This window comes from Hemicordylus capensis, chromosome 1 (genome assembly GCF_027244095.1).
Source record: "Hemicordylus capensis ecotype Gifberg chromosome 1, rHemCap1.1.pri, whole genome shotgun sequence".
In the NCBI taxonomy this organism is placed as follows: Eukaryota; Metazoa; Chordata; class Lepidosauria; order Squamata; family Cordylidae; genus Hemicordylus; species Hemicordylus capensis.
In genome coordinates this window covers 105578062-105604861 of record NC_069657.1, presented here as the reverse complement: position 1 = coordinate 105604861, position 26800 = coordinate 105578062, and the positions used below count along the sequence as shown (strand labels likewise).

The 26800-nt window shown below is 44.2% G+C and overlaps 1 protein-coding gene across 4 annotated transcripts in view; it reads right to left on the bottom strand.

The window, feature by feature from the left end:
• Nucleotides 1-26800, bottom strand: part of ANO3 (anoctamin 3) — a 291826-nt gene that overhangs the window by 217913 nt on the left and 47113 nt on the right. For 3 of the 4 annotated variants that reach the window (XM_053283690.1, XM_053283691.1, XM_053283692.1), the window contains exon 2: nucleotides 9989-10203. The exons of the other annotated variant lie outside the window; for it this stretch is intronic. In XM_053283690.1, the coding sequence (XP_053139665.1) occupies nucleotides 9989-10118 (130 nt within the window). In that variant the 5' untranslated portion in view covers nucleotides 10119-10203. The remainder of the gene's footprint in view (nucleotides 1-9988; nucleotides 10204-26800) is intronic. 4 annotated transcript variants of the gene reach the window in all.

Sequence of the window (26800 nt, the reverse complement as noted above, 5' to 3'; positions counted from 1 at the left end):
GAGATAAATGTTTTGTCAGTATATATTTATGTTTCTGTTACAGGCTGCAAGACCTGTATTCTACTAATTACCAAAACCAATGGAAAGGCACAGGTTGGGTTCAGACACAAAACCATATTGTTTTAATATCTGAATCATTTTCAGATTCCTAGCTTCTATTTGGTGCTTTAATTTAGCGACTTCATGCCAGGGCTGGGCTGTGGGGAGCAACTGCAGAAAAGTCAAGAGTCTGAAGCAGGAGGCAAGCTGGAAACTAGGATCAACCCAAGAGTTAAGCCTGAAATCAGAAGTCAGGACCAACGAATCAAGACAGATGTCACAGACAAGCACACATCAAAGAGACTTGAGATACAGATCAAAGAGACTTGTTGCTCAGGCAAAGCCTAGATAAACAGGAAGCTCTTTATAGTCCTTCCTGTTCAACTGCCAGCCTGGGTAGGGCCAGTCCAGAGCAAGCAGCTATAAAACAGAGCCTGAGAGCCTTCTACTCTGTTTTATAGCTGCTTGCCTAATAGATACTAAGAAATCTTATGTAGATTTAATTTTCATTCCTGGACTGCGGAATGTCCCAGGGAGAGCAGGAAAGTAGAGTTGGTGTGAGGACAGCAATACCACTGGTAGCGGGCAGAGGGAAATATGGCTGTGTGAGTTGGGCTGGCCGTTACAGAGGAAAACGGTCCAGGCAACTGAGGCCTGTTCCTTTTTCCAGTCCTTCTCCTAACCCTGAGACCCCTGGGAGCTCTGAGAACCTCCCTCGAGGATTAGGGTGTTGCTGCTGAATGCCAGGTCGGTTAATGCTAAAACATCTCTCATCCATGATCTGATTGTGGATGAGCATGCTGACCTGGTATGTGTGACGGAGACCTGGTTGGATGAGCTGGGCGGTGTTGGTCTCTCTCAGCTCTGTCCTCCAGGTTTCCTGAGTGTGCAGCAGCCCCACCTGGAGGGTCGGGGAGGGGGCGTTGCAGTCATCTATCGAGAGACCCTCCTCATTTCCAGGTGCCCAGTCAGGCAATCTCAGAATTTTGAGTGTTTGTCCTTGAGGGTGGGCCTCCGAGATAGGCTGGGGATTCGGCTGGTGTACCGACCACCTCACTGCACTTCAGTCTCCCTACCTGAGCTGGCGGGGGTGGTCTTGGAGGTGGCCTTAGTTTCCACCAAACTTATTGTTTTGGGGGGTTTCAGTGTCCATGCTGAGGTCCCCCTGATGGGTTCGGCTCAGGATTGCATGGCCTCCATGGCAACCATGGGCCTGTCTCAGCTGGTATCAGGCCCTACCCACATGGCAGGACACACTCTGGATCTGGTTTTTGCCGACCAGGGAATAAATGATCTGGAGGTGGGGGAGTTTGAGATAACTCCCTTGTCATGGACAGATCATCATCTGGTGGGGATTAGTTTGACTGCTCTGTCTGCCCTCTGCAGGGGTGGTGGATCAATTAGAATGGTCCACCCCCGGAGGCTTATGGATCTGCTTGGATTCCAGACGGCTCTCGGGGAGTTTCCAGTGTCCAGAGCTGATGACCCTGTCAAGGCCCTGGTTGATCTCTGGAATGGAGAGATAACCCAGGCTGTTGACACAGTTGCTCCTAAACGCCCTCTCCGGCTTGGTGGAGCCTGTTCGGCTCCTTCGTTTTCCTCGGAGCTTAGGGCGATGAAACAACTTGGATGATGGCTTGAATGATGCTGGAGGAAGAGTCATGCCAAATCCGACTGAACACGGGCTAGAGCCCATTTTAGGGACTACTCAGTGGTGGTGGGGGCGGTGAAGAAATGTTTTTTCTCCACCTCCATTGCATCTGCTCAGTGCAGACAAACGGAGCTGTTTCATGTGGCAAAAACATTGCCACACATCCCCCCAGGTAATGGGGGAGGAATCATCTACAGCCTGTTGTGATCACTTTGCTTGCCACTTTGCAGATAAAGTCTCTCGCATCCATGCTGACCTGGACTCCAGAGTTTTGGCAGTTCCGGCAGACATGCCTTTGGCACCATCTGGTCCAGTTGTGTTGGATTCTTTTCAATTGGTGCAGCCTGAGGATGTGGACAAGATCCTGTGCAGTGTGCGATCGGCTTCATGTGCTCTTGACCCTTGCCCTTCATGGTTAATAAAACCTGCCAGGGAGGGTACAGTCAGATGGTTGGAGGTGATCCTAAATGCTTCATTAAGGGAGGGCAGGATGCCATCGTGCCTCAAGGAGGCGGTGGTAAGACCACTATTAAAAAAGCCCCCCTTGATCCCTCCAACCTGGACAACTATAGACATGTATCTAACCTTCTTTTGGGGGGCAAGGTGATGGAGTGTGTGGTGGAGTCCCAGCTGCAGAGGGTCTTGGATGATATGGATGATATGGACCCTTTTCGATCTGGCTTCTGCCCTGGATATAGGACTGAAACTGCCTTGGTCGCTCTAGGGGATGACCTTCGCTGGGAGCTAGACGGGGGAGTGTGTCCCTTTTGGTTCTGCTGGACCTTTTGGCGGCATTCGATACCATCGACCATTGTATCCTTTTGGACTGCCTCTTGAGTATGGGAATTGGAGGTACTGTGTTGGAGTGGCTCCATTCCTTTCTTGGGGGGAGAGTCCAGAAGGTGGTGCTGGGGGACTACCGCTTGGCCCCATGGCCATTGGTCTGTGGGGTCCCGCAGGGTTCAATTTTGTCCCCCATGCTGTTTAACATCTAAATGAAGCCACTGGGAGAGGTCATCTGGAGACTTGGACTGAGTTGTCAGCAATATGTAGATGACATTCTGCTCTAGCTCCTTGTCACCTGATCCTAGGGAGGAGGTGGATGTCCTGGATCGGGGATTGGAAGTTGTGATGGGCTGGATGTGGGCTAATAAACTGAGACTGAATCCAGACAAGACAGAGGTAATGCTGGTCAGTAGGAGAGCCAATCGGGATGAGGAGATTTTACCGGTTCTGGATGGGGTTGCACTCCCCTTGAAGGAGCAAGTATGCAGCTTGGGGGTACTACTGGACCCGGTTCTGTTTTGGGAAGCTCAGGTGGAGGCGGTGGCCAGGAGTGCCTTTGCATGGCTTCGGCTAGTGTGCCAGCTGCGTCCCTTTCTCGAGAAGGCAGATTTGGCCACAGTTACCCATGCCCTAGTCATGTCATGGCTGGACTACTGCAATGCGCTCTACGTGGGGCTGCCCTTGAAGAATATCCGGAAACTGCAGCTTGTACAAAATGTGGCAGCTAGGGTTCTATCTGGAGCTGCCCGGTGTGATCACATCACACCCATTCTGAAAGAGCTGTACTGGTTGCCAGTGTGCTTCTGGGTCCAATTCAAGGTGCTGGTTTTGAACTTTAAAGCCCTTAACGGTTTGGGCCCGGGGTACTTGAGGGACCACCTGCTCCCACCTGCTCTGCCCGCTTGACGAGATCATCTGAGGGGGCTCTGCTCCGGGTGCCGACAATGAGGGAGGCTAGGTTCTCTTCGGATTGTTTTTAATGAAAGGCGGTATATAAATCTAACAATAAAATAAATAAATTTAACTAAAGGTTTATTCAGAAAGCACTCAATTTTCTCCTTCTCCCCCTCCATTTCCTTTCTGACTCCACCCCCCACTCTTTCTACAGGATCCCCATTGGGACAATCTTCTCAATAACAGAACATTAAGGTTTACTAGACAGAATACAACATACGCCTCCCCTTTATAACAATCAGAATGGAATCCGTTTAAAATTTGGTGACGTCTTTACGTCTTTTAGGCAGTCTACTGTTGTGCACACTTCTAATTCCTGAGTGCTGTGGCACAAGACCTGTTAGTGATTAAGTTATTTTCTATACAGAGGATTGTTCATCACTTTCATCAGAATCCTCTGTGAGGTCAAAACTGGAGGCAATATCAAATTCCTCTCCAGTTCCTCTCTTGAGAGCAGACTACCTTCCCTCTTTTCTCATAGTATGCATACTGGAAAGTCTTGAATTGTTTCATTTCTTCCCATCATCTAATATGAAGGAATCTCTTTGGATAATTTGTTTTGGTCCAGAATATCAGGAACATCCCTTTCTCACTTTATAAGGCAGCTGTCTTCGAACAAAGTCCCCCAGATGAAATGTTCGCTGTTTTGCAACCCATTTCTGACCCACCCACATACAATTTATATTTTTGTTGCTTCTCTCTTATTTGATCATGAATCTCTACATCCTCAGAGTGAGATGGCATGGAAAGCCCTATCAGTTGTTGCTGTTGGGTAAGTATTGTGATAGAATATAACATACTGCTGTGATAGTCCCAAAAGGAGGAGAGCTGGTCTTGTGGTAGCAAGCATGACTTGTCCCCATAGCTAAGCAGGGTCTGCCCTGGTTGCATATGAATGGGAGACTTGATGTGTGAGCACTGCAAGATATTCCCCTCAGGGGATGAAGCCACTCTGGGAAGAGCAGAAGGTTTCAAGTTCCCTCCCTGGCTTCTCCAAGTTAGGGCTGAGAGAGATTCCTGCCTGCAACCTTGGAGAAGCCGCTGCCAGTCTGTGAAGACAATACTGAGCTAGATAGACCAATGGTCTGACTCAGTATATGGCAGTTTCCTATGTTCCTATGTTCCTATGTTCCAGCAGCTTGCCACAGGGGGCTGCCACTCACCCAACCTTTTCAGCTCGAGGAAAGTCCCACCATTTCTAAATAATGGTTGGGCCCAAAATGGTAACAAAATTTTATTGCAGAAACTTAGGTTTCTCCTCACAACAACCCTGTGAAGTAGGTTAGGCTGAGAGAGAAGTGACTGGCACTTCTCAGTTTCTTCCAAGACTGACTGGGGCTGTGAGGCCACCACCCTCTCAATTACCTTGCCTAGGCATGGGAGGTTGGAAACAGGCCTATAATTGCTCAACTCTGAGGGTTCTAATGCAGGCTTCTTTAGAAGAGGTCTAATGATTGCCTCCTTAAGACAAGGAAACATCCTGCCCTCCCTCAGAGAAGCATTTATGATTTCCAACAGGCTGTCTACAACAGCCTCCCTGCTAGATAGAACAAGCCATTTTGGACAAGGGTCAAGAGAATAAGTGATAGGCTTCACTGCTCCAAGCAGCTTGTCCACATCCTCAGGAGTCACAAACTGAAACCGATCCAGTCAAATCACATAAGAGGAGTTGTTGGGCACCTCCAGTTCAGACATAAATTGTGGAGTCTCCATCTAGGTCAGCCCAAATCCGAGAGATTTTATCTGCGAAAAACTCTTTAAACACATCACAGCGGGTAACTGATGACTCCAAATTCTGGTTCAAGGGATGGGGAGCAGATACTAATCTCCTCACAACCCTGAACAACTCCACTGGACATGAACTCGCAGAGGCAATATGGACAGAAAATAACAGCCTCTTTGCTGCACATATTGCCTGAGCATAGATCTTTAAATGTGCTCTATGTCACAATCTGTCGGATTCGAGTCGAGTCTTTTTCCACTTGCGCTCCAGTCACCTACCTTGCCGCTTCAGCCCCTATAGATCTTCCATATACCAAGGGACCAATTTTGAAGCGGATCAGAGGGGACGCTTGGGAGCAAGTGTGTCTACTGCCCTGGTGAGCAAGTTATTCCAATTCTCAACCACGGCATCAACAGGATCACCAGCAAAGCCAACATTCAATCCCTTCAAGGCTTCTTGGAATCTTACTGGATCCAATAACCTCTTCAGGCAGACCATTCTAATAGGCCCCTTGCCCCGAAGAGGTGGGAAGTGGTTGTAAGTCCAACCTTAACCAGATGATGGTCCGTCTATGACAATGGGGAAATCACAGTAGTCCCAACCCACGGAACACCACCCTGATCAGAGTAAAATACCAAATCAAGCATGTGACCTGCAATATACATCACTCCAGAGACCACTTGGGATAGCCCCATAGTTGTCATGGCCACTATGAACTCCTGAGCTACCCCGGACAGATTGGTCCTGAAATGAACATTGAAGTCCCCCAGCACCAAGTCTGGGAGACCCCAACGCGTGTTCCGTGACCAAGTCTGTGAGCTCAGTAAGGGATTCTGTTGGGCAGCAGGGCGATCAGTACACCAACAGAAGTCCCAATCTATCCCTGGTCCCGAAATTCAAGCACACACATTCAATATGGTCCGATACTCTAACAGGGACCCTGGTAAGGCAGATGTTATCCTTCTAAACCACAGCCACTCCACTTTGCCACCCACGTCCCCTCACCTGCTCCTCTACAGAATATCCTGGAGGGAGAAGCTAGGACCAGACTGGACCACTAGCTTCCCCCAACCAAGTCTCGGTAATACATACCCGGTTGGTCCCTTCATCCATGATCAAATCATGGATGAGTTCAGGTTTACTGTGGACTGACATTACAGAGGAGCAGGGTAAGGCTTGTGGTATGCCTTTTTTGGACTGGCATTACAGAGGAGCAGGATAAGGCTTGTGGTACGCCTTTTTTTTTTTTTTGCTTTTGTGTATGGGAATCTCAGAGGTGGAGTCAACTGCCATGGATAAACATGGCAAGCTTCATGTTGGGGCTTCCCCCACCCGGGTCTTGCAGGGAGGACCCTATCAGGTAGGGAAAGAAGTGGACATCAATACACCCACCTGCAAGCATTCATGCTTGACCCAGCAGGGAGATGTTGCCTCACCATCAAGAGACAGCACAGCTTTGCAGGATCAGGAGTAGCTTCGGTGAGATCTCAAGGTGAGATCTCATGAGAATTGCCCTAGCTGTTAGGAGCTATATGAGGGAGGAAAGGCCGGTGATGAGGGGCCAGTCCAGGAGGAAGGCTCAATGTGGAAGGAGCCCTGGGACTCTCACTGAGCCTTGGGGATTGCAACACTAGGGCAAGGCTGGTGAATGGAACAAGCCCTGCCTGTAAGCCTGAAAGCTCTCCCGGCTGAAAACTCTGAGGCCACCTCAATCTCCTTTGGCAGCTATACTGAGAGCCGGACATTTTGTTTTGGAGAACTGATGCTTTTATGAATAACTTTGTTCTTCTTTGGATAGCAGAACCATGTTTAAGGGTTTGCTTGCTCCCTCATGCTCACAGTGCATATTTTCATATGAACTAATATAACAAAAATGCCCTAAATCAAGGATCCTCAATGTTGGGCCCCCAGATGTTAGTGGACTTCAACTCCCATAATCCCAAACCTCAGTGGCCTTTGGTTGGGGATTATGGGAGTTGAAGTCCAATAACATCTGGGGGCCCAACGTTGAGGATCCCTGCCCTAAATAACCTATGCAATATCCCATGAATGAAACAGACTCCATAGCAACTGCCCTGGAATTCACTGCCAAGAGAAATCAGGAACCACACCTGTGAAACAATACCTTGGAAACCATGCTCTCCAACGGGACTGAAGCAGCCTATGTCTGTGCAGAATTTTAGGCTAAAAGTTGCATGAATGTGATGAAGAATTAAGATTAAGTCAAGAGGAGAAATATGAAGAATTAAGATCAAGTCAAGAGGAGAAATCTTTAAACATAAATTTGCCTTACCACCATGGTTATTACTGAAATATTCGTTGATGCCTCTCCATTTAGGACTTAGCAAGTTTAACAGGCAATTAAACAAGAGTTTCTGAAAACCAAATAAACAATACTCAGATCAGAGGAAGAATTTATGGACACCAAAGAAGCATTGAACATGAAAGATTACTGCTGTCAAGCATCTGTCCTTAGTAATCTTATTAAATTAAAGCTGTTCACATCTATGCTTGGAAGCAGTATTTTTATGAGGTAGTTTACACTGCCAGTCCCCGAAGAACTGGCTTATAGCCGATGAATACTCCAAGTATTCAGTTCTTGTTTTCCTCTATTTAATTAAGAACAAAAAGTGAGCAATGCAGCTTGCTAGTTAGGCCACTTTAAAAAAAAAAATCAATAACCTTTATCCTTATATAAACTAGCCAGGATCCAAAAATGCACACCCTAAGGCTTGAATGCCTATGCTATAAACAGCTTTTGAAACTCCACTTAGTTTCCAAAATAGTTTGCCATTAGACATGGGGTGTTGCTTTCCAATAATGAGCCTTTGAATTCTGACTGTGACTGCTTGGATCTCAGTCAATTACAGGAAAGTATCAAAACAGATATGGCATTTCTACAACATAAAGTAGGTTGCAATTTTGTACAGACACAGTCCAAGGCAATCTGCTTACTACGAAAGTTTGAAAATAGGTCGTTTGTATGCCCTCACACTGAAAACATCAGACAGTTTCCCACAGAGTAGCTGCCAGTACAGCTTCATCTTTACACACTTGAATTAACCTTTCACTGATTTTTATTTGTAGACAAAAATATAAGCCTAAAAGAAAAGTGACACTGGTAACAGAATGGAGGCATTTGGAGGTTATCCTTCACACAATTTACCAATTAACATATTGGAGGTTAGGGTTCAGTGGTGAAAGACTGAAAGAGTGTTCAGTGGTGTCAGTACTTTCAGAATGCAGTTTAACTGTAACTATATACAGTAACTGTATATTTCAACATGTGTCATCTCCCCATAGGCTTAAAGCTTACAACACTTGTGTAAGTTCATTGCAGCTTCCCACTGCCCTGAGTTGATAAGTGCACTTGGGGGGTGCTGGGGTGACCCAGAGCGAGTGGTGGTGTAGTGCACATAGGGTGCCAACCACCCCCATGGGTTTCTAACCCATGGGGTACAGGGTTCTGTTGTTTCTGAGGTATTGAGTGTGGATTCTATGATAGCAAATGAGATTTTCAATGAGACACCATGAATCCACTCTAACATGCTATCATAGAATCCACACTCAATACCTCAGAAACAAGAGAACCCTGTACCCCATGGGTTAGAAACCCATGGGGGTGGTTGGCACCCTATGTGCACTACACTACCACTCGCTCTGGGCCACCCCAGCACCCCCCAAGTGCACTTATGGGGCTGCTGAAAGCTCCATTATAACTTTTTATGAGGAAAAACCTTAAAGACGCGTAAACTTCAACAATTAACCAAAAATCAGCCCTCTGCCCAAATCCTTTGAAAAAATTCAGGTAGCTTCCTTGACCCTACCTGGCACTACCACCAACCCCACACTGCTCTAGGCCACCCCTTTGCCCCCAACGTGAAGCTATACTTTTACTGACACCTCCATGCTTCTTTATGGAGAAAAACCTTAAAGACACGTAAACTTCAAAAATCACTTAAAAATCACCCCTTTGCCCAATTCCTTTTAAGTAATTCTGATAGCTTCCTTGCCCACCCTAGGAACTACCAGCCACCACACTCCACTCTACGACACCCCTTTCCCCCTGACGTGAAGCTATACATTTGCTGCAATCCTAATTATTCTCTATGAGGAATTTGAAAATACTTTAACAATTCACCAATAATCAGAGGAGTGTCCAATTGCCTTGGGGTTTTTTGGGTGATAGGCACCCCTGTCTGTCTACCACCCACCCTGCTTTTGTGCCCCTAGGTGCTCCACAATAGGGGATATGGACTGGTTCATGTCCCATTATACTCTATGAGAAAAATAATTTAAAATATTTCAAATATTCATAAAAAATCATAGGGGTATCTGATTGCTTCAGGGTTTACATGGTTGTTGGCACCCATGGGTGCTCCACAATAAGGAATAATGGCCTGGTTCAAGTCCCATTATATCCTATGATAAAAAAATAAAAATGATTTTCAAAAATTCATAAAAAATTGTATGAGTGTCCGATTGCTTTGGGGTTCGGGTGACAGGTACCCCTGGGTGCCAGCTACCATCCTACCAATTTTTGGGCATCCTAATTAGTCCAAACCGGTCCAAACTGGTTCGGATCTAAACTGAACCAGGGGGTGGTTCGAACAAAACCAAAACCGAACCACCCCCTTCTGGTTTGGACCCAGTTCGGATCCGAACCGAATCGGGTCAACCGGTTTCGTGCACATCCCTAATATAGTCTTCTGTATTCCCTTAAGTGCAGAAATATGGACCCAGGCCTTTGCATGAATTACATTTAGCCTGGTGAGTGCTTCCTAGCATGGTGTATTTGTATCCTGCTTTTCTTTAAGCTTATTCTCATTTCTTACCCAATGGTGACCATGGATCCACTTGTTCCTGGCTCTGCTTTCCCTCTGCCTTGGTATCTTTGAGCAGACTGTTTTCTTTGCACATGGTATTGCCTGTTTTCCATGGCACACTCATCCTCTCCCTCCACATGCTTTAATGGAATGTTCCATCTTGCTGGTCATGAGTTAATTCATTAGAGTGTTGACCTTGTGGAGCATCTGTGTCACAGATTCATCTAGGGGAGGGGAAGGGACCATTCATTTATGAGGGACTTCTCAACTCAGAAAATGGAATGTCAGCTGAGTACATTTCTGAATGGGTACAGTGATTTTGCTTTAACATAACCATGAGCATTCTGTCAACAAATCTACCAAATGTTTAACTATGGTGAGCTAGAGAATTAATGTATCAAATAAGAACATGAAAAGAGCTCTGATGGATGAAATAAAAGATCAATATAGGCTAGCATCAACTTGCCCATGGCGGTCAATGAAATGCCTCTACACAGTCCACAAACAGGCATGCAGACAATAGCCATCCTCCTGCTATTGTCCCCCAGCAACTAGCACATGTGGAAACTCCAATGGCTGTGTGGAACCTTCATGTTCCAAGGTATACTGCCTCTAACATGGAAGTTCCACACAGCCATCTTAACTGATAACCAGTGATCTCCAAACACTAAGATCATTCACATGACCTGAGCAGGCTCTTACCTGCCTCTCCACAGATGACTGAAGGAAACAAGTAAAGTTGCAGATTGCGTGCCCACACACGTGCCTGAGTGGTGACCAGTAGTGTGCAGCCAAGAGGAAGAAAGTGTGCTCTTGGTCCTCCAGGGACCCAGAATGCAGTGCATGTGCAGTGGAGCAGCTGCTTTAGGTATAGCAACCATTCTACTCCGTACAGCCTCTTTTCCCTTCTGGCTCACTGCCAGAAATGGCAGCAGCCCAGTGGGAATCCCAGTTCCTGGGGGCGATCATTCACATGATCACCTACCAAGGTAAAGTGAACAGCTGGTAAAACCCTGGGTACAAAAAGCAGGCTACCCTCTACTGGAGCAGCTGGGAGCCTTCCACTTCTGGTACTCCAGCTGCCTGGGGTAACACAGGCAGCTCATGTCCTGAGAAAAGCCCTACCAATTAACAATCTAGGTGTTAAGAAGGAAGCCAGAAAGTCCAAGAATACCATCAGTGTAACTGGAAGTATATTTTTTAAAAAGCAGTTAAGCATGCTGAGTGCAATGAATGCAGCTACAATGACATCTTGCAATATTTATCAGTTCAAAAGCAACTTAATTTATCTGCTTGTCAATGACTGAATACTTGCACCTCATAATTTATGAACATAGAAGCTTTACTGCTAAGTGAAGAGATCTGACAGTAGTGTTCATCCTGCTGTGGTCTTACCATATGGATGCTCTGCAGGAGAATGAATGAAATATCCGATAATTGTCTCTAAATATCAGCTCTTGAACTCTTCCCAGGCTGAACTCAATAAGAATATAGACTGTATGCTGTACATCCCCATATCTAAGCATTTAATAACATTTTAAGGCAATTCATTTGGTACAGAAAATGCTGCTTTGCCTCTCAAGTGCTTGTATTTAGGTTACACATGCTGTTGGTACTCAGGATAGTAGTTTCATCAAATGAATAAAAACATACTAGATACAACTGTGATATTATAGAAGTGTGTCTCTTGTTGAATGAATAAAAATGCCAGATTTGTTATTGCTCTATCTTGATTATTGTGTTTTGAATCATGATGCTCATGTTTGCTACCTTGATAATTTATTTAAATTGAAAAGTAGATTATCCAAGTTCTTGGCAGGGTGGGTGTTTCATTGCACTCTAGTGAATGTGATGAGAGGACCTTCAGTGTCTCTTCCAGGCTTTTGTTTGGGGAGGAGGTTCAATCATTTCCACATTTTCTGGCTCCTATTTTGTTGCCCCCCCCCCCCCACTAACAGAGCAAAGAGGCACCTTTCAAAGTGATTCTCTTTCTATTAAGCAGGGGAGGAGCACTGGCCCTATTCAGCTACAGCACAGCATCCCTTCAGCACCTGTTGCCAGGGTCTGCTTTGTGTTTCTTTTTAAACTGTGAGCCCTTTGGGTACAGAAAACCATCTTCTTGTTTTTTTTCTGTGTGAACAGCTTGGAGATTTTTTTTTGGTCTTGAAAATTGGTATATAGATAACAGTAGTAATAGTTAAGTTTTAGGAACCAGGCAAACATCTCTGGAGAGGGATGCCCCTACAAAGTAAGTCCTATTCCTGACCACTACCCAACACATCTTCAAAAGGCACCCAGAGAAAGACCTCTGAAGAACAGAACATCTTAGAACATAAGAAAAACCTTGTTATATCAGGTCAAAGGCCCATCCAGTCCAGCATTCTGCCTCATGCAGTGGCCAGCATCTGGGAAGTCTGCAATTGAGGAAAAGAGGACAACTGCCAATTCCCGTTGGTGCTTCCTAGCACCTGGTGTTCAGGGGCATGCAACCTCTGATCTTGATGGAAATAAACAACTACCAAGGCTAATAGCCATTGATAGCCTTATCCTTCATGAGTTTGTCTAATGCCTGTGCATATTCAAATATCTTTGTTTTTACTTTTTCATCTATATATTATTTTTTTCATCCTTGAGAGAAATTAGTTCCTAAAGTTACAATTTAATATACATATTAAGTTTTCAGCATGTTTATTAGGCTCACACAGATGAATACACAGCTTCCATTCTTGTCCATTCTAGCATTCTGAATAGATTTCTGTTGACAGTGGATTAAGTCAAATACCAATTACAAGCACCATTGATCGAAATTCTATGCAAACTCAAAGTGGTACCCCTGAGCTTTCTTCCTGAAGTTCCCCAATTGCCGTCACAAGTAATTTGTGAACATAGCTGAGTTATAAATAGTTTTCTTGAAACATTAGACAGCGTTTTTAGGTTCTGCAATCATACGTTGGTGATAACACCTCGTTCCAGGACAAGACAGATAAAAAATAACATAAAACAAGTTAAAAACATACACAAAAGCTTAAAACAATTTAGATAATTTAAAATCAAACACAGATTAAAACCTAAAAATTAAAAAACAAACAAACCAAAAACCAGAAAATGCTTGGGTGAAGAGGTGGGTTTTCAAATGCTTTTTAAAAATTGTAGGAGATGAAGAAGATTGTATTTCAGTAGGGAGTGCATTCCACAATCTCGGGGCAGCAACCGAGAAGACCTGCCCTCGTGTGACCACCAGCTGAGCTGGTAGCAACTGGAGATTGACCTCTCCAGATGGCCTCAGTGGGCAGTGGGGCTCATAATGAAGAAGACCCAGGGCCCAAGCCATTATGAAAGTCTCAATACGAAAGTTTATGCATGGAATAATTTTAAATTTTAAAACATACAGAACATCTGAAAGAACTTCAGCTATTCTGTATATTAAAAAATAATTGAGGAAGATGTTTGACAATATACTGACAATCTTACTGGAATTAGCAGCAGTCAGTTAAATAGTATCCACCAATCCAGTTGTAACTGAGAGCCCATCCGGACAACCAAACCATCCCAGTGTGAGAACTCTTATTGTGGTAGATGAGTCATCTGTATTATCCTGACAAATGGTAAGGATAATTTAAAGGGGCATGGAGAATTAATTCATCCCTTTAGTTGAGTAGCAACAAAAATAAGCCGCACCAATATATTGTTTATAAATATGTCAACTGTTGAGCTAATGACCTGAAATTTGGTGTGCTTGGTCTACTTGATGAGTTCTACAAATCTGCCTAATTTCAAGGAGAGCTGATAGAAATTGCCATAGCTATAGCAAATTAAATAGTGCTGAAAATTATCCAGGCATACATATATTTCCTTCAAATTTTGATAACAAATGTAATCTGTTCAGGCTTATCTAGGAAACCAATCCTATGCTGATTTGATGTAATTTGGAACAGCAGTTCAGAAGTTATTGATGTTTTCCTGTCCCGATTAAAGCCCAGAGCTAGCAAGTCCTGACAAAGTTATGCAGAGCGTAGCTAGTTTGACAATGAAGCCAGCATTTGCCAGTCCTCTGACTCTTGCAAGTCCAATGCTATTCTATTAGTTATGGAATGTGAACACTTAGGAAAGAGAGGGAAGGGAGAAAAGGAATAGCAGTTGGGGAAAGACAGGTGCATAGTTAGAACAGTCTGGGGACCTATTTCTGAGTAAGCCTACCCAGGATTGCAGCATTCTTTTCTTCTGCCTCCCCCATCTTATTTGTCAGGCATGACTCCCTCACACTTCAGAATTACCTCAGTTGACTGTGCTCTTGCTGCCCATCCACAGGGGTGGATTAAGCTTTTTGCCACTCATAGACAGCTAAGGATTTTCCGCCCCTCTCTGGGGATGGTGGTGGTTCCAGAGGCTGTGTGTGTGTGTGTGAGAGAGAGAGAGAGGGAGAGAGAGAGAGGGAGAGAGAGAGAGAGAGAGGTCCTCCTTTTCACCTTTTTTTAACATGCTAAGCTGCCATGGAGTAGGAGGAGGTGGAGGCCACAGCGGAAGGGGGTGTCATAGGCTGCAGTGGCAGTTGCTGTGAAAGTAAGGGGGGTGAAGGGAAAGTTCCCCCATTTACCTTCTTACAAAGCTGCTGCCAGTGCGGCGCGATGGGGTGATAGAGACAGCAAGAGAGAGCTCCTTCAAGCTCCTCTCCTTCCCAAATGACAGAATAGTCCCATCTGCAGGGGTTTTAGACCTTTCTCTCTCCATTTCAACTTCATCTCTCTCCATTTTAAGCCTTTCTCTGCATGCAAAAGGCCCCAAATGAGTTGCCTGCAGATGGGGCCATTCAGTCATTTGGGAAGGAGGGGAGCAGGAAGGAGCTCTCTCTCACCACCCCTGTTGCCCCATTCTGCCCACAGGCAGCAGCGTTGTGTTAGAAGGTAAATGGGGTAACTTTCCCCTTGCCTCTCCCCATTCTCCCAGCAACCGCCTCTGCCACCCCCATCCAGTGGTGTTTTTAAAAAGGTGAAGGGGGGACTTTCCCCTCACCCCCGCTGCAGCCGCAGCCACCCACAGAGAGGGGCAGCAAATGCCACTCCTCGAATTTTGCCGCCATAGGCAATTGCCTATTCTGTCTCTCCGTTAATCCACTACTGACCATCTCCCACTGTCAGAATGCTGACAGGAAAATTGCACTTCACTTCTGCAGTAAGCAATTCCCAATGACTTCAATGGAGTATGCCACTTTAATCATTCAACCAATCTTCTCTCCCTCCCTCCCTCCCTCCCTCCCTCCCTCTCTCTCTCTCTCTCTCTCACACACACACACACACACACACACACACACACCTACCTCTGAGGTAATCTTAGTGAAATTCATCCTATTCACAAAGTTCGACTCATTCCCCAATTATCGGCTCATGTTTCTCTCCTATCTCCTAGATGTTGGGGGCAGTGGGGGAAAGTCTTTGTTCTTACAGTGAAAAAACTCCACAGGACAGTGATCTTCATTATTTTTCAAGCGGGAGCCACTTTCGCAAAACAATCTCCAATGTGAGGGCCATTTCTCGCCTCCATGCAAGGCTGTGCTTTTTCCAGAGCCAAGAGTAACACAGCTCTCTCAAGCTCCAACACCATCTTAAAAGGCACAGCGCTGGGAAGCATAGTCCTTCTCAGCACCTTCCCCACAGAGTTCAACGGCTAAAGTCCTGGGACAGATAACATTTTCCAGCATTCCACTTCCACTATAGTGCTGTACATATTGTAGATTTGTTTGTTTGTTTGTTTAATATCCCACTCTTCCTCCAAGCACAGAGTAGTATACATGATTATATTTATCCTTAAAACAACTCTGTGAGGTTGGTCAGGATGAGAGAGATGCAATTGGCCCAGAGTCACCTAGTAAGTTTCATTGCTGAATAGGGATTTAAACTTGGATCTTCACAGTCCTAATCCAACACTCTAACCACTACACACATGGGTTATACTACACTATTGTAATACAGAATATCCCACAACTGTTTTAGAAATATAATGCAATTTATTGCATTATATTATACAGTGTTCATTAGAATCAACACTAAATGTGACATTGGGATTGTCCTCATTTCAATTACTGCTGGCAGCCTGGCTGCCCACATAACTAAGTGGAGGGGTAGGAGAGTACATGTGTGCCTGCCTGCCTAACTTTTAGCCCAGATAAAAACCCCAGTCTACCTACCTGAGGAGCACTGGGATCGGGACTGATCCCAGTGGTTCTCACAAGCAGCTTTACCTTGGGAGGGCTACTCTAGCCCAGGTAGAGCTGGTCATGAGAATGACCTTGTTGTACAATGTCACAAATTGTGTTTGCTTACAACTTGTCTTCAGTGCACCCACATGGACAGCATGGAGCATCTTTGCTGGTGTCAGGTCCTCCATCTTTGAGCTGGGCCTCAAAGACCAAGGAAAAGTGGGGTGCATGGAGGGCAATTTGTAAGCAAGCACAATTTATGACATTGCACAACATCATTACTGATCACACAACTCATCTATTAAAGCATCAGCCTTAGGTTCCAATTTCTTGGCTTTGTGGAACTTTACTATCCAATTTTAATATACCTCAGGGGCAGATGGGTGATAAAATGAGGTGAAATGCATACTAGAATCACTATAACCATCCTCTGCTGTGACTGAATGAGTTAGCATTCAGGTATGAAAAAATATTATTGTGTTGCTCATTCACAGCACATACAAAAAGACAAGCATAGATTGAAGGGGAAATTGAGAAAAATCTGGCTGATGGTTACAATGAAGGTACAACTATACAAAATACAAATCTTTACTACTTTATAAATGAAGCTTAATAATGTGTGCTGTGTATGGGTTTAAACCAATTCACTCTTTCTGAAGCTTCTCCGGAGAACTGTAAGTAAACATGAAGTAATCGGATTTGGCATTCTAAAGATACAAAAGAAAGCTAGGGGAAATTGTTCTTATGTATCACACTGAGGCAAAAATAGCACAAATCCAATCAATTATTTAGAGGATATTTTTCAAGTTCCCTGGAAAATAATACCAAGAACAAAAGACTTAGAACAAAAAAACCCACCCCGCACAAATATGTTTCTGATTTACTTAGTGACAGGAAGAACAAATGAATGAATGAATGAATGAAGAATGTAACATAATTCAGATGGGGAAGTTGCAAATGACTAATAGATGCAATCAATAAGAATATTAGGATTGACCAGTTTTGATGGCTATTACCCATTGCCATCTTGCATCAGAGGTAAGCATAATCATAAATCAATTTTATGAAACTGCAAGTTTTGACAACAATGCAGTTTACCACCTCTCAGTAGAACTGTTTTTGTTAATGTTATAAATCTGCTCACAGATTATTTGCATCAATGAATGTGGGTAGTTTTCTTTGGTATTCCATGGGTATATGCTTAGATTATTCTTGTTAGGTCCTGTAGTAGTGGTTGTAGATTCTTTTCAATCTTGTTGTTCTGCACAGGACAATGACAATAAAGATTTATCTATCTATCTATCAACTGTTTTCTAGAAGAACATCTCTGTGAAAACCATTTCTGGGATTAAAACCTTGCATTTTAGCTGGTATCATGTTCTGTTCACTATTTTGCAGTGAAGCTTCACAATTTAGCATTCAACATATTCTAAAATGCTGCAGAACTACATTGTTATGATTTATTTTGATGGAAGATTTATTTAATGACACATGGGACATTAACCAGCTGCTTCTATGTGCAAGGCTGCTATGTAAGGCGTACTGCAATGTATCCAGCTAATTAATGGTATATGGAAGCCCTTCCATGGCTCACCAACAAGGGTCAAGTAGCCAGGTCCTTTTCAGGTCCCTGCACAGATCTGCTCCTGCCACAAGTTGCTATGGGGCTGGGGGGGAAAAAGAACTGCCCATTGGATGCTACAAATAAGGTGTGGGAGAGCTTACTGGGAGTGGATTTGCATTACCTGGCACATCATTAATTTGCCTAGGAGAGGACCAACTGATATGCGGGGCAGCTATAATGCATATTCCAAAGGAGAGCCCTCTTCACCCTGCTGTCTGCACAGAGAAGTGACTGAATTGTGCTTCACATTTTCCCATGTGGCTAAGATATTTCAGAGAAAATAACTGCAGATAACAGCAAAAGTGCATCAATAGGACTGGAGAAAAATTGTCAACCTTGAAGATGCAGTACTCTATGACAAGAAAATCATCTGAGAAAAATCTTAGAAATTTCTCCTTGGGAAAAAGATTGGAATTTTAGAAGCAATTAAGTGAAAATGAACACCATGAAATGCAGAAAGGATTTCCACTGTGGAGAAATGTTTCCACATGACGGCTTTATTAGTTACATAATACAGTTCCAGGACTATTCCTTAATTCCTGTTTGTGGCAATTTTTAACTTGTCTATACCATTCTACTAAACTTTGAATGCATTGAGTTTCAGAATGGAAAAACAAGTTTGTTGTCTGGAGGTGTTTTTTTGTTCTTTTTTTTTAAAAAAATCTATCTTCCAGAGTATCATATTTAAAACATTCAGTTTACTAACCACTTATTTTTACTAACCACTGATAACCACTAAAGCACATCGATCCATTAATTTAAATTCTTTGCAATTCTGAAGAATTGCTGATAGCTTACATTATCTACAGTATTTTCCTGGTGGCTTGATTTCAGAAGTGAATCAGAGTTTGAAGTGAGCTGAAGGAGCCAAGCACCTTTTACAAGACTTGGGGGCTTTCATTAACCTCTTACTTAGCTTGGGATAAGATAAAATGTCCATACAGAATAAAGTGACTGTACAAAGCATTATCTTTGCACATGAAATGCACAGTACCATAAGAAACACTGTGGTCTGTAAATCTATATTATTATTTCTCCTGGGTGTGTCTTCGAATGTGCGTCCCAGCGGCCCAGCTGATTGGCTGGGCAGCGGAGGTGCCTGATTGGCTGGCGCACCCAGGAGAATTGGCCAGCGGTGGGCCAGGCCACGCCGATGGTGGCGGCGGGTCTGGCCCGGCCACAGAGGTGGGCCTGACCGCGGCGGTGGCACTCAGCCCGGCAGCCTGGGACCGTGCCCACCCAGAGACTGGGGCAGAAGGTGGGGGTGGGGGGAGAGGTAGCTGGCCCCAAAGAGGTCAGCCGCAGAGGCTGGCAAGCGGTGCCGGCGGGCCAGACACAAAGGTGGCACTCAGCCTGGTGGCGGGCCAGGCCATTAAGGTGCTGGGCCCAGCCGTGGAGGAGGCTCTTGGCCAGGCGGTGGCGGGACTGGCTGCCGAGGCCAGGTGCCTGTGGGAGGCTAGGGTGGGAGGGAACCGGGTGGCGGGACTTCCTTGTTAGCCTCCCGGGAGGAGGAACAGCGGTGGCAGGGCCCTTTTTGGCCGACCGCCGCACGGTAAGGAGAGTAAAATGGGGAGGAGGGAAGGGGGAGGAGAGAGTGGGGGAGGGGGAGGGCAAAAGAGAGTGGAGAGCGGGGGAGAGTAGGGCAAGAGAACAGGGGGAGGGCAAGAGAGCATGGGCAGGGGGAGGGGGAGGGCAAGAGAGCATGGGGGAAGGAGGGCAAGAGAGCGTGGGGAAGGGGAGGATAAGAGAGCATGGGGCAGGGGGAGAGGGGGAGCGCAGGAGAGATGAGCAGGGGAGGGGAGGGAGGGCAGGAGAGACTGGGGCAGGGGGAGGGAGGGCAGGAGAGACTATGGCAGGAGGGTGAGAGAGAGAGGTGGGAGGGAAGGGAGGGCAAGAGAGAGTGGGGAGGTAGGGGAGGGGGCAAGAGAGTGAGGCGGGAGGGAGGGAGGAACAGCCGACCCCAAAGAGCGCACAGATGCTCTGTGCGGGTTGGCTAGTTACTCAAAAAAGGCAATGAGTATGTGTGAATAAGAGCCAGCTCTCTCAAACAGCAGATGAGGCAGTAAATCTCTGTCTGAATTGTACCATACTTGACTCACATATATATTGCCAGGTCAGATTCAGAGATTTCTGAGCCAGGGTGTAATAATATCACAAGGTGGGGTGACTGATGTTGCAATACTGCAAACCAATGAAAATCTGGGGAAAATTGGTGTCAGAGCAGATAAAGGAAAAGAATCCAGTGACAGCCCCAAAATGGTCTGCTTGTCTGGAAAAAGAAGAAGAAGTTGGATATAGTGGGTCATTTTTGGCAAGCTGGCAACCATATTGGCTGCTCCTTAACACACACACAAATACTCACACACACCCAGCATATAGAAAACTAGGTCACGAAGGTTCCCCCTGCTAACAGAGCAAATAGGCACCTTTTTAAAGTGGTGATTGCCTTTATTCAATAGGGGGAAAGCAACTGGCCCTATCCAGCCCCAGCACAGAGCAAAGAGGCACTTTTTTAAAGTGGTGATTCCCTTTATTTATCAGGGGGGAAGCAACTGGCCCTATCCAGCCCCAGCACAGCAGTGGTTGTTGCTGGTGTCTATCTTATGGGGTGGGGGGTTGGATTATGCGCCCTTTGGAGACAGGGACCCATTTTATTTATTTATTATATCTATGTACACTGCTTTGGGAACTTTGGTTGAAAAGCAGTATATAAATATTATTCTTCATATTCATATAGCCTCCCTGATTTGGTAGTTTTCTATGTGATATATTGTGGGGAGTATCTGAGGAGGGCAACTGGGGGTTTGATTATTTTTCTGTGCTGAATTGTACAATCACATTGATATTACATTGTTGCTATGGTTATATTGCTTATGAACAAAAAAAGTTGTCAAAGCAGTTTATATAGGAAATACAATGAAATAAGATGAGAAGACGGTTCCTTGTCCTCACAGTCACTATTATTTTTTTATTGCTTAAAAACAACAATCATTCTTATATGCCCATAAATCCTGAATATTAACTTCTTGCCATTTTCTAAGGTTTCCAGGTTGCAAAGATGTTGACATTTCAAATCTCACCAGTTAAGGCCAGAACAGTTAATGAAGAATACAAAGCTAAATTGGTATTGTTTTTGCTCCGCTATGACAATTGCAGCTCTTCACATAAATCAATATATTAAACTGCCTCCTAGTCAAACCACTCGTCCATCCAGCTCAGTACTGAATACATTAAGTGGCAGTGGCTCTCCAGGGTTTCAGACAACCCTATCTCTTCAGATTACAGGAAATGAATCCTGGGACCTTTGGCATGCAAAGCACATGCTCTGTTACTCAGCCATCATCCATCCCTAGATGCCAAATCCCTAGATGCATGATTTACATGTTCCGTTAGATAAGATTATATACTGTGTAATCTTATATATTCGCTTATACAGAGAGCCCTTTCTCACGATCAGAGAGAAAGGGCTCAAGGGAGAGCGGGGAGGAAGGCTACTTGCACTTATCTCCCTGCAGACTATCCCTCTTGGCTCCCTGGATGGGTGGATTGCCTGTCACATGATCTCTGGCAGGCACTGACAGAGTGGAGGGTCGCGGGCTAGGAGGCTTCATCCCAGACCCCAGAACTTCCATAATGCACCACCTGAGTACACGGCACAGTATGGAGATTCCCCGATGCTAGCTGGGAGCCCCACAGTCTCCCAGGCCCAGCTGCAAGCAGGCGGAGCAGGCAGATGATACAAAAAATGGGGATAAGAGAGTACTAGCTCTCTTAACCACATTTAAGAGGGTGGCTGGCTTTGCTGCTGAGGCACAGCTGGGATCAGGCACAATCCCAGTGGTTCTCACACATGGGCAAGACTGGGCTTGGCTTTTTAGCCCGATTCGGCTACGTGTGAGAATAGACTCAGAGAGAGAGAGAGACAGAGAGAGAGAGAGAGAGAGATGCAAGGTGTACACTCTCTAGACATATTAGAAAAGACAACTCTTATTTATGATGAAATGAGACAGGAAAAAAGGACAAGCATAATAAATGCTTTCAAATAATGTTTGTCATGGTAGGAATCTGTGACAATTTGCAATTGAATAACTGAAAAAGGAGAAAGATCACAGCATTTGTATACATACAGTCAGAAGTTGGTGTATTTTCTTTTACCACCCAAGGACAAAATCACCATAACTAATCAGTGGAAGATTTATATGAACTCAGTAACTAGTTAAAATAAGATCTGTGTTAAAGTTTTGGAAGTAAATTTATCACCATATGTAATAAAATGCTAAGTTTAATTGAAAATGAGGGCATTTAACAAATCAGGACATTTGTATTCATATGATACTTCTTTAAAGAAAAATGTCCTATTTTGTAAAGCAGATCAGGAATGCTGTTCCAGCATAGTATCCAAGTGTAACTGACAATTAGCTACCCCAATAGCAACAATTTAAAAAGCTATTTATTTCAGTGGTCACATATTCCAAATCAACTGAAGGCTTCCTATTTACAGCCAGTGAGAGAGTCTTCTCTTTCACTATTAATTCAAGTTTCTTTGGGGAAATTTCTGAAGAAAACAATTATTTAGGAAATGTCTAAAGACAACCCTAGTGCATCTTGCCACAACTATGCCAGTGCTGCTTATATTAAACAAGAGAGTCTGAAAGGGGATATATAGAGAGATGGGAAATTTAAATAAAAGTGTCAACAAGTACATTACTGCCCTCTAGTGAAATAATACAGCCCTGCTGCTATTGCTTAATGGCTGGAAACAGAGATTGGTCCCCCCTCTCCTCCCTGCACTCCCTCAGATCTGGAAGTAGGTTATGGAGACAATATAGCCCTTGGGGTGTACCCACGAATCCCCCAAAATCTCTGCTCATAGAGATTTCTGTGAAATCCATTCACAGATTGCAAGGTGTATTGCAAGGTACTGCAAAAACAAGAAAAACAACAGCCCTAACTTCCTTTATCAAATACTTACAAAACAATATGACTTTCTACAATCTATACCATGGGAAAGAATGCTTCTATGATGCCACTTTCAGCTTGCATAACTCCAATTGGTCTCTAGCCAATGTCACAAAACCCCATCTTCTCTTAGAATGAGGAGCGCATAAGAATTTACTTAATGACCTGCTGATGAAATCAACATTTGGAGTTGCATCACAAGCAAACTCAGATATTCCGTATTCGATTTTCATCCTCTGTTCAATCTGCTAAAAGAGTTGGCTCATTTTGGCACCTACATTGATTAAAAACACTAGGCCCTTTTGCTTAGGCTGCAGCATTTGAAATCTCAATATAGTGCACATTTTTGGACAGCAAGCCAAAAGAAATTCATAGATACAGTGTATATATCACATCATTGTCACAGAAATTTGGGGGTGAATAACAATATGTTAATTAAAATTGAGAGAAACTAAATTAAAAGAAACTACCAAGCCATTTGGTCCACCAAATGCCTGCTCAAACAGGCCACAGTTCCTTTATTATTGTTTTTTTACCTGCACAGGTTTGGATGACCTTTGTGCACACAAGATTTGTGAAGATTGTGCATATTCCTTCTGTACTATATGTAGAAAGCTATTGCTAGTCATGGCTGAAATATATCTCAAAGGCTGGTTTGCATGAATGATATCTCAACACACTGTTTAAACAGGGTTTGGGGGCTTATGTTTAGGGGCCATTTGGATGAACAGCCCCACATGCGATTGAAGGATGCCCTGGCAGAGCATCGGGAAGTCCTTTAGTTATGTCAGATGGTCATGCTTTCCTTGCACGTTTGGGCCAAAGTCAATGATTTACCCATAGTAAAAGAGATGCCAGTGTGATCTTCATGCACGATGATGGTGTACACAAACTTACATAAAAGGAAGTGGGAAGGAAAAGAACCAAATAGAACAGGAAAAGAATAATTCAACAATCACACACCATTAAAAATATGAAACGATAAATCTTTATGTAATATATCCATGACATGGTAAATATGAACCAGTTGATTGTGATGAAATCAAGTAATAATGGATTGCATCCAGGGCTCAGGAAATCCACTTGTCTTTTTGACGAGTGGAAAATGATGCCTGATGAGTAGAAAAAATCCTGATGAGTGATGTACCAACACAGTTCAAAGAACCACCTGATGAGTAAAATTTTTGCCTGGCTGATGATCTGAATCACCATTTCTTGACCCCTGGTTGCATCTTAACAGCTTGCAGAGTTTTGCTCATCATAGGAAGTTACTTCTACCCATGCAAGTAGAGTTGCACTCATGCCAAAACCCTTTCTGCTTCCAGAAGGATCCTTAACATAAGTTGACAATCACTTTAGACATTATTCAGTCCCACTGTGGGGTTGAGTACTTACATGGGGAGGGGGGATTCTAATAGGTTCAGTAGAGGCTCGTTCCCTCAATTGTGCACAAGCACAGGTGACGCAATGGACTGTGAATGGAATGGAATGTTTGTGTGCATCTGCCATATCCTCATCTAGTGTTTCCACTGCACTTGGCAATTTTGTTTGTGCTCTTGAGAAAGAGTAACATACATCAAGCAGAAAGGGATGGATCCATGTTAGGTGGATGCAGTACACCCATTCATGCAAAAGCAGGATAAGATCCAACCCATTGTCTTGGTGAAAGAAAGAAAGAAAAGACACCTTGAGCTTATTGGAAACCTTAATGTGGACATTGACTGGATCATGAATCTTAGTCATTTTTTAGTGTGCATATTTTATTTACAAACACACTGCAGGAGATAGTTTGCCACAAAACTATTGAAATCAGACATGATTGAAGGTAGTACAAGACTATATAAGGCATGTTGGTTAAAACAGTGAAAACTCCCTTGAAGTGAAGATGTAGTAGATTCATTGCACGGTAGATTTTTATATAGCTATTACATTTTTTGGAGTAGAATTTTGCCTTTTCAGGCATAACAAACTGAAATTGTAGGCAACTAACTGCAATAACTGTGCCCTGTGGGAGCAGGCTCAAAATGGAAAATTTCATGACTTAAATTGCAAGTGGTTAGCAGTTTGACCGAAGCAATAGTTAAGTCATAATAGTTAATAGTTATGACCACAGGAATGCCCAAATGGAAACATGCAGGCTGGAATAATACAATGTTTGCTCCCCTTTCACTTCATAAGGCAATCACTATTACAGTCAAAGGTCATGAGGGATGGTGAATTTATTATGGACCGGTGTGTGTGTGTGGGGGGACTCCTCTGCTAATTTACAAAGAAGAAAAGGAAAAAGAACTGTGAAATTGATCGATTTGGAGGCTAACATATTTTCTGTTGTTGTAGTGTTCTGGTCTTGGGGTTTCCATACTCTTCCCCCCAAGCGCCACAGATTGGAGGGGACAGGGATCAATGTCACCTGAATGCTCCTGGATCTCAGTCCTTCAGACCTGCTCCTTTGTGGGAGCCTAGGCTGTCCTCAGATATTGCCCTTCTCCTGATCGGAATGTCAGGTGCATTCATAACAGTTTTGTGCTTCAGCCAACGCTTTCAGGCTGTCAAAATGAAATCAATTTGAACCCTGATCTCATGGGATTTCATGGCATTCATCCAGCCCCATGTGTCTTGGTGCTCCCATGGCTGCATCCTAAATTGGAGTGCTGCCCACAGCACCATGCAATAGTGCTCTGGACAGTGTTCTCATTCAGAGGAACAATAGATTCAAAACATCATCATTCAATGCAGGTGGCATCCCTTGCTCTTTTTTACCTACCTGCAATCCTGTGGGAGAAAAGATGTTGCTTTTGAGAGCCTCACCTTCAGTCCTCAGTGGCTTGGATCATGGACAATTGTATGTACATGTTTAATAGAAAGTACAGTTAGAATGGGTATTGTGCCATGGTAATGCAATATTGGCATTACTGAAGCTTGTCATACATGGACCTGATGCAGCAAGATACGTTTCTGTTCCCCAGGTATGTATTCCACCAAACTGATATATAAGGAACTCAAGTCAGCAGATATAGCATTATACCACTTTATCTTCACAACAAATTCAGCAACACTCTGAAGAGGTTTAGGGTGAGCAAAGGTGACTGATCTAAGATCACCCACTGAGCTTCATGGCTGAGAGCAGATTTGGATCCAGTTCTCCCTGGCCTGAGTCCAAATCGATACACTATATATTAACATAGCACTCACTGGCATTTTGTATACATCGTCCGTTAAACAGAGCATGTAGATTGCATTCAATAAGGCAACTTCTGTGTGGACTGCCATTGCTGAATCAGTAGGAATGATGTTTACTGTGCAGATTTCGATAAATATAATGATCTAGAGAAACTACAAAGCCTAAGACGTGGTTAATTTAAGAACAGCCTTTCCCCAAGGATGCATTAGCACAGATTCCTTCAGAAGCAAGCGACATTAATAATAAAAGCAAGAAACACAACTAGAGATGACCTGATTTTGTATAATAGTTGTATTATAGTCAAGCTTTTAAACCATTTGAAAAATTTCCAGCACTTCACTGTAGGCGTAGGCCTCCATTTGTTAATTAAATGCAAGTGTTGTTAAAGGGAAAGGGGACCCAAAGAAAAGCAGACAGTCCTGCTCTCTTTCTACCACTCTGCTAGGGTGGTCAAGACCCAGCACCTTACCTCACCCACCACCAAAGCTCGGCATCTCCTGTAAACCCATCTAAGAGTTGCAGGGCAGAGGTGCCTCTGCAGTAATTGTCAGTTAGCCCCAGCTCACTTAGGCTCATCAAGTTTTGTCTTCCAAATGAGACCATCAGCCACAGCAACTTGTCACTAGGAGTAGCAAGAGCTGTCTCACCCTACCTTGCCTGACTTTGCTGGAATGCTTTGCTGGCTGACTTTGCCCCTGGTAACTTGGCAAAGAGGCATCTTTTAACGTGGTGATTCTCTTTATTTAGCAGGGGGAGAGTAACTGGCCCTATCCATTCCCAGTACAGTACCTCTAGTGACTGTTGCTGGTGTCTATCTTGTGTTTCTTTTTAGATTGTGAGCCCTTTGGGGACAGGGATCCATCT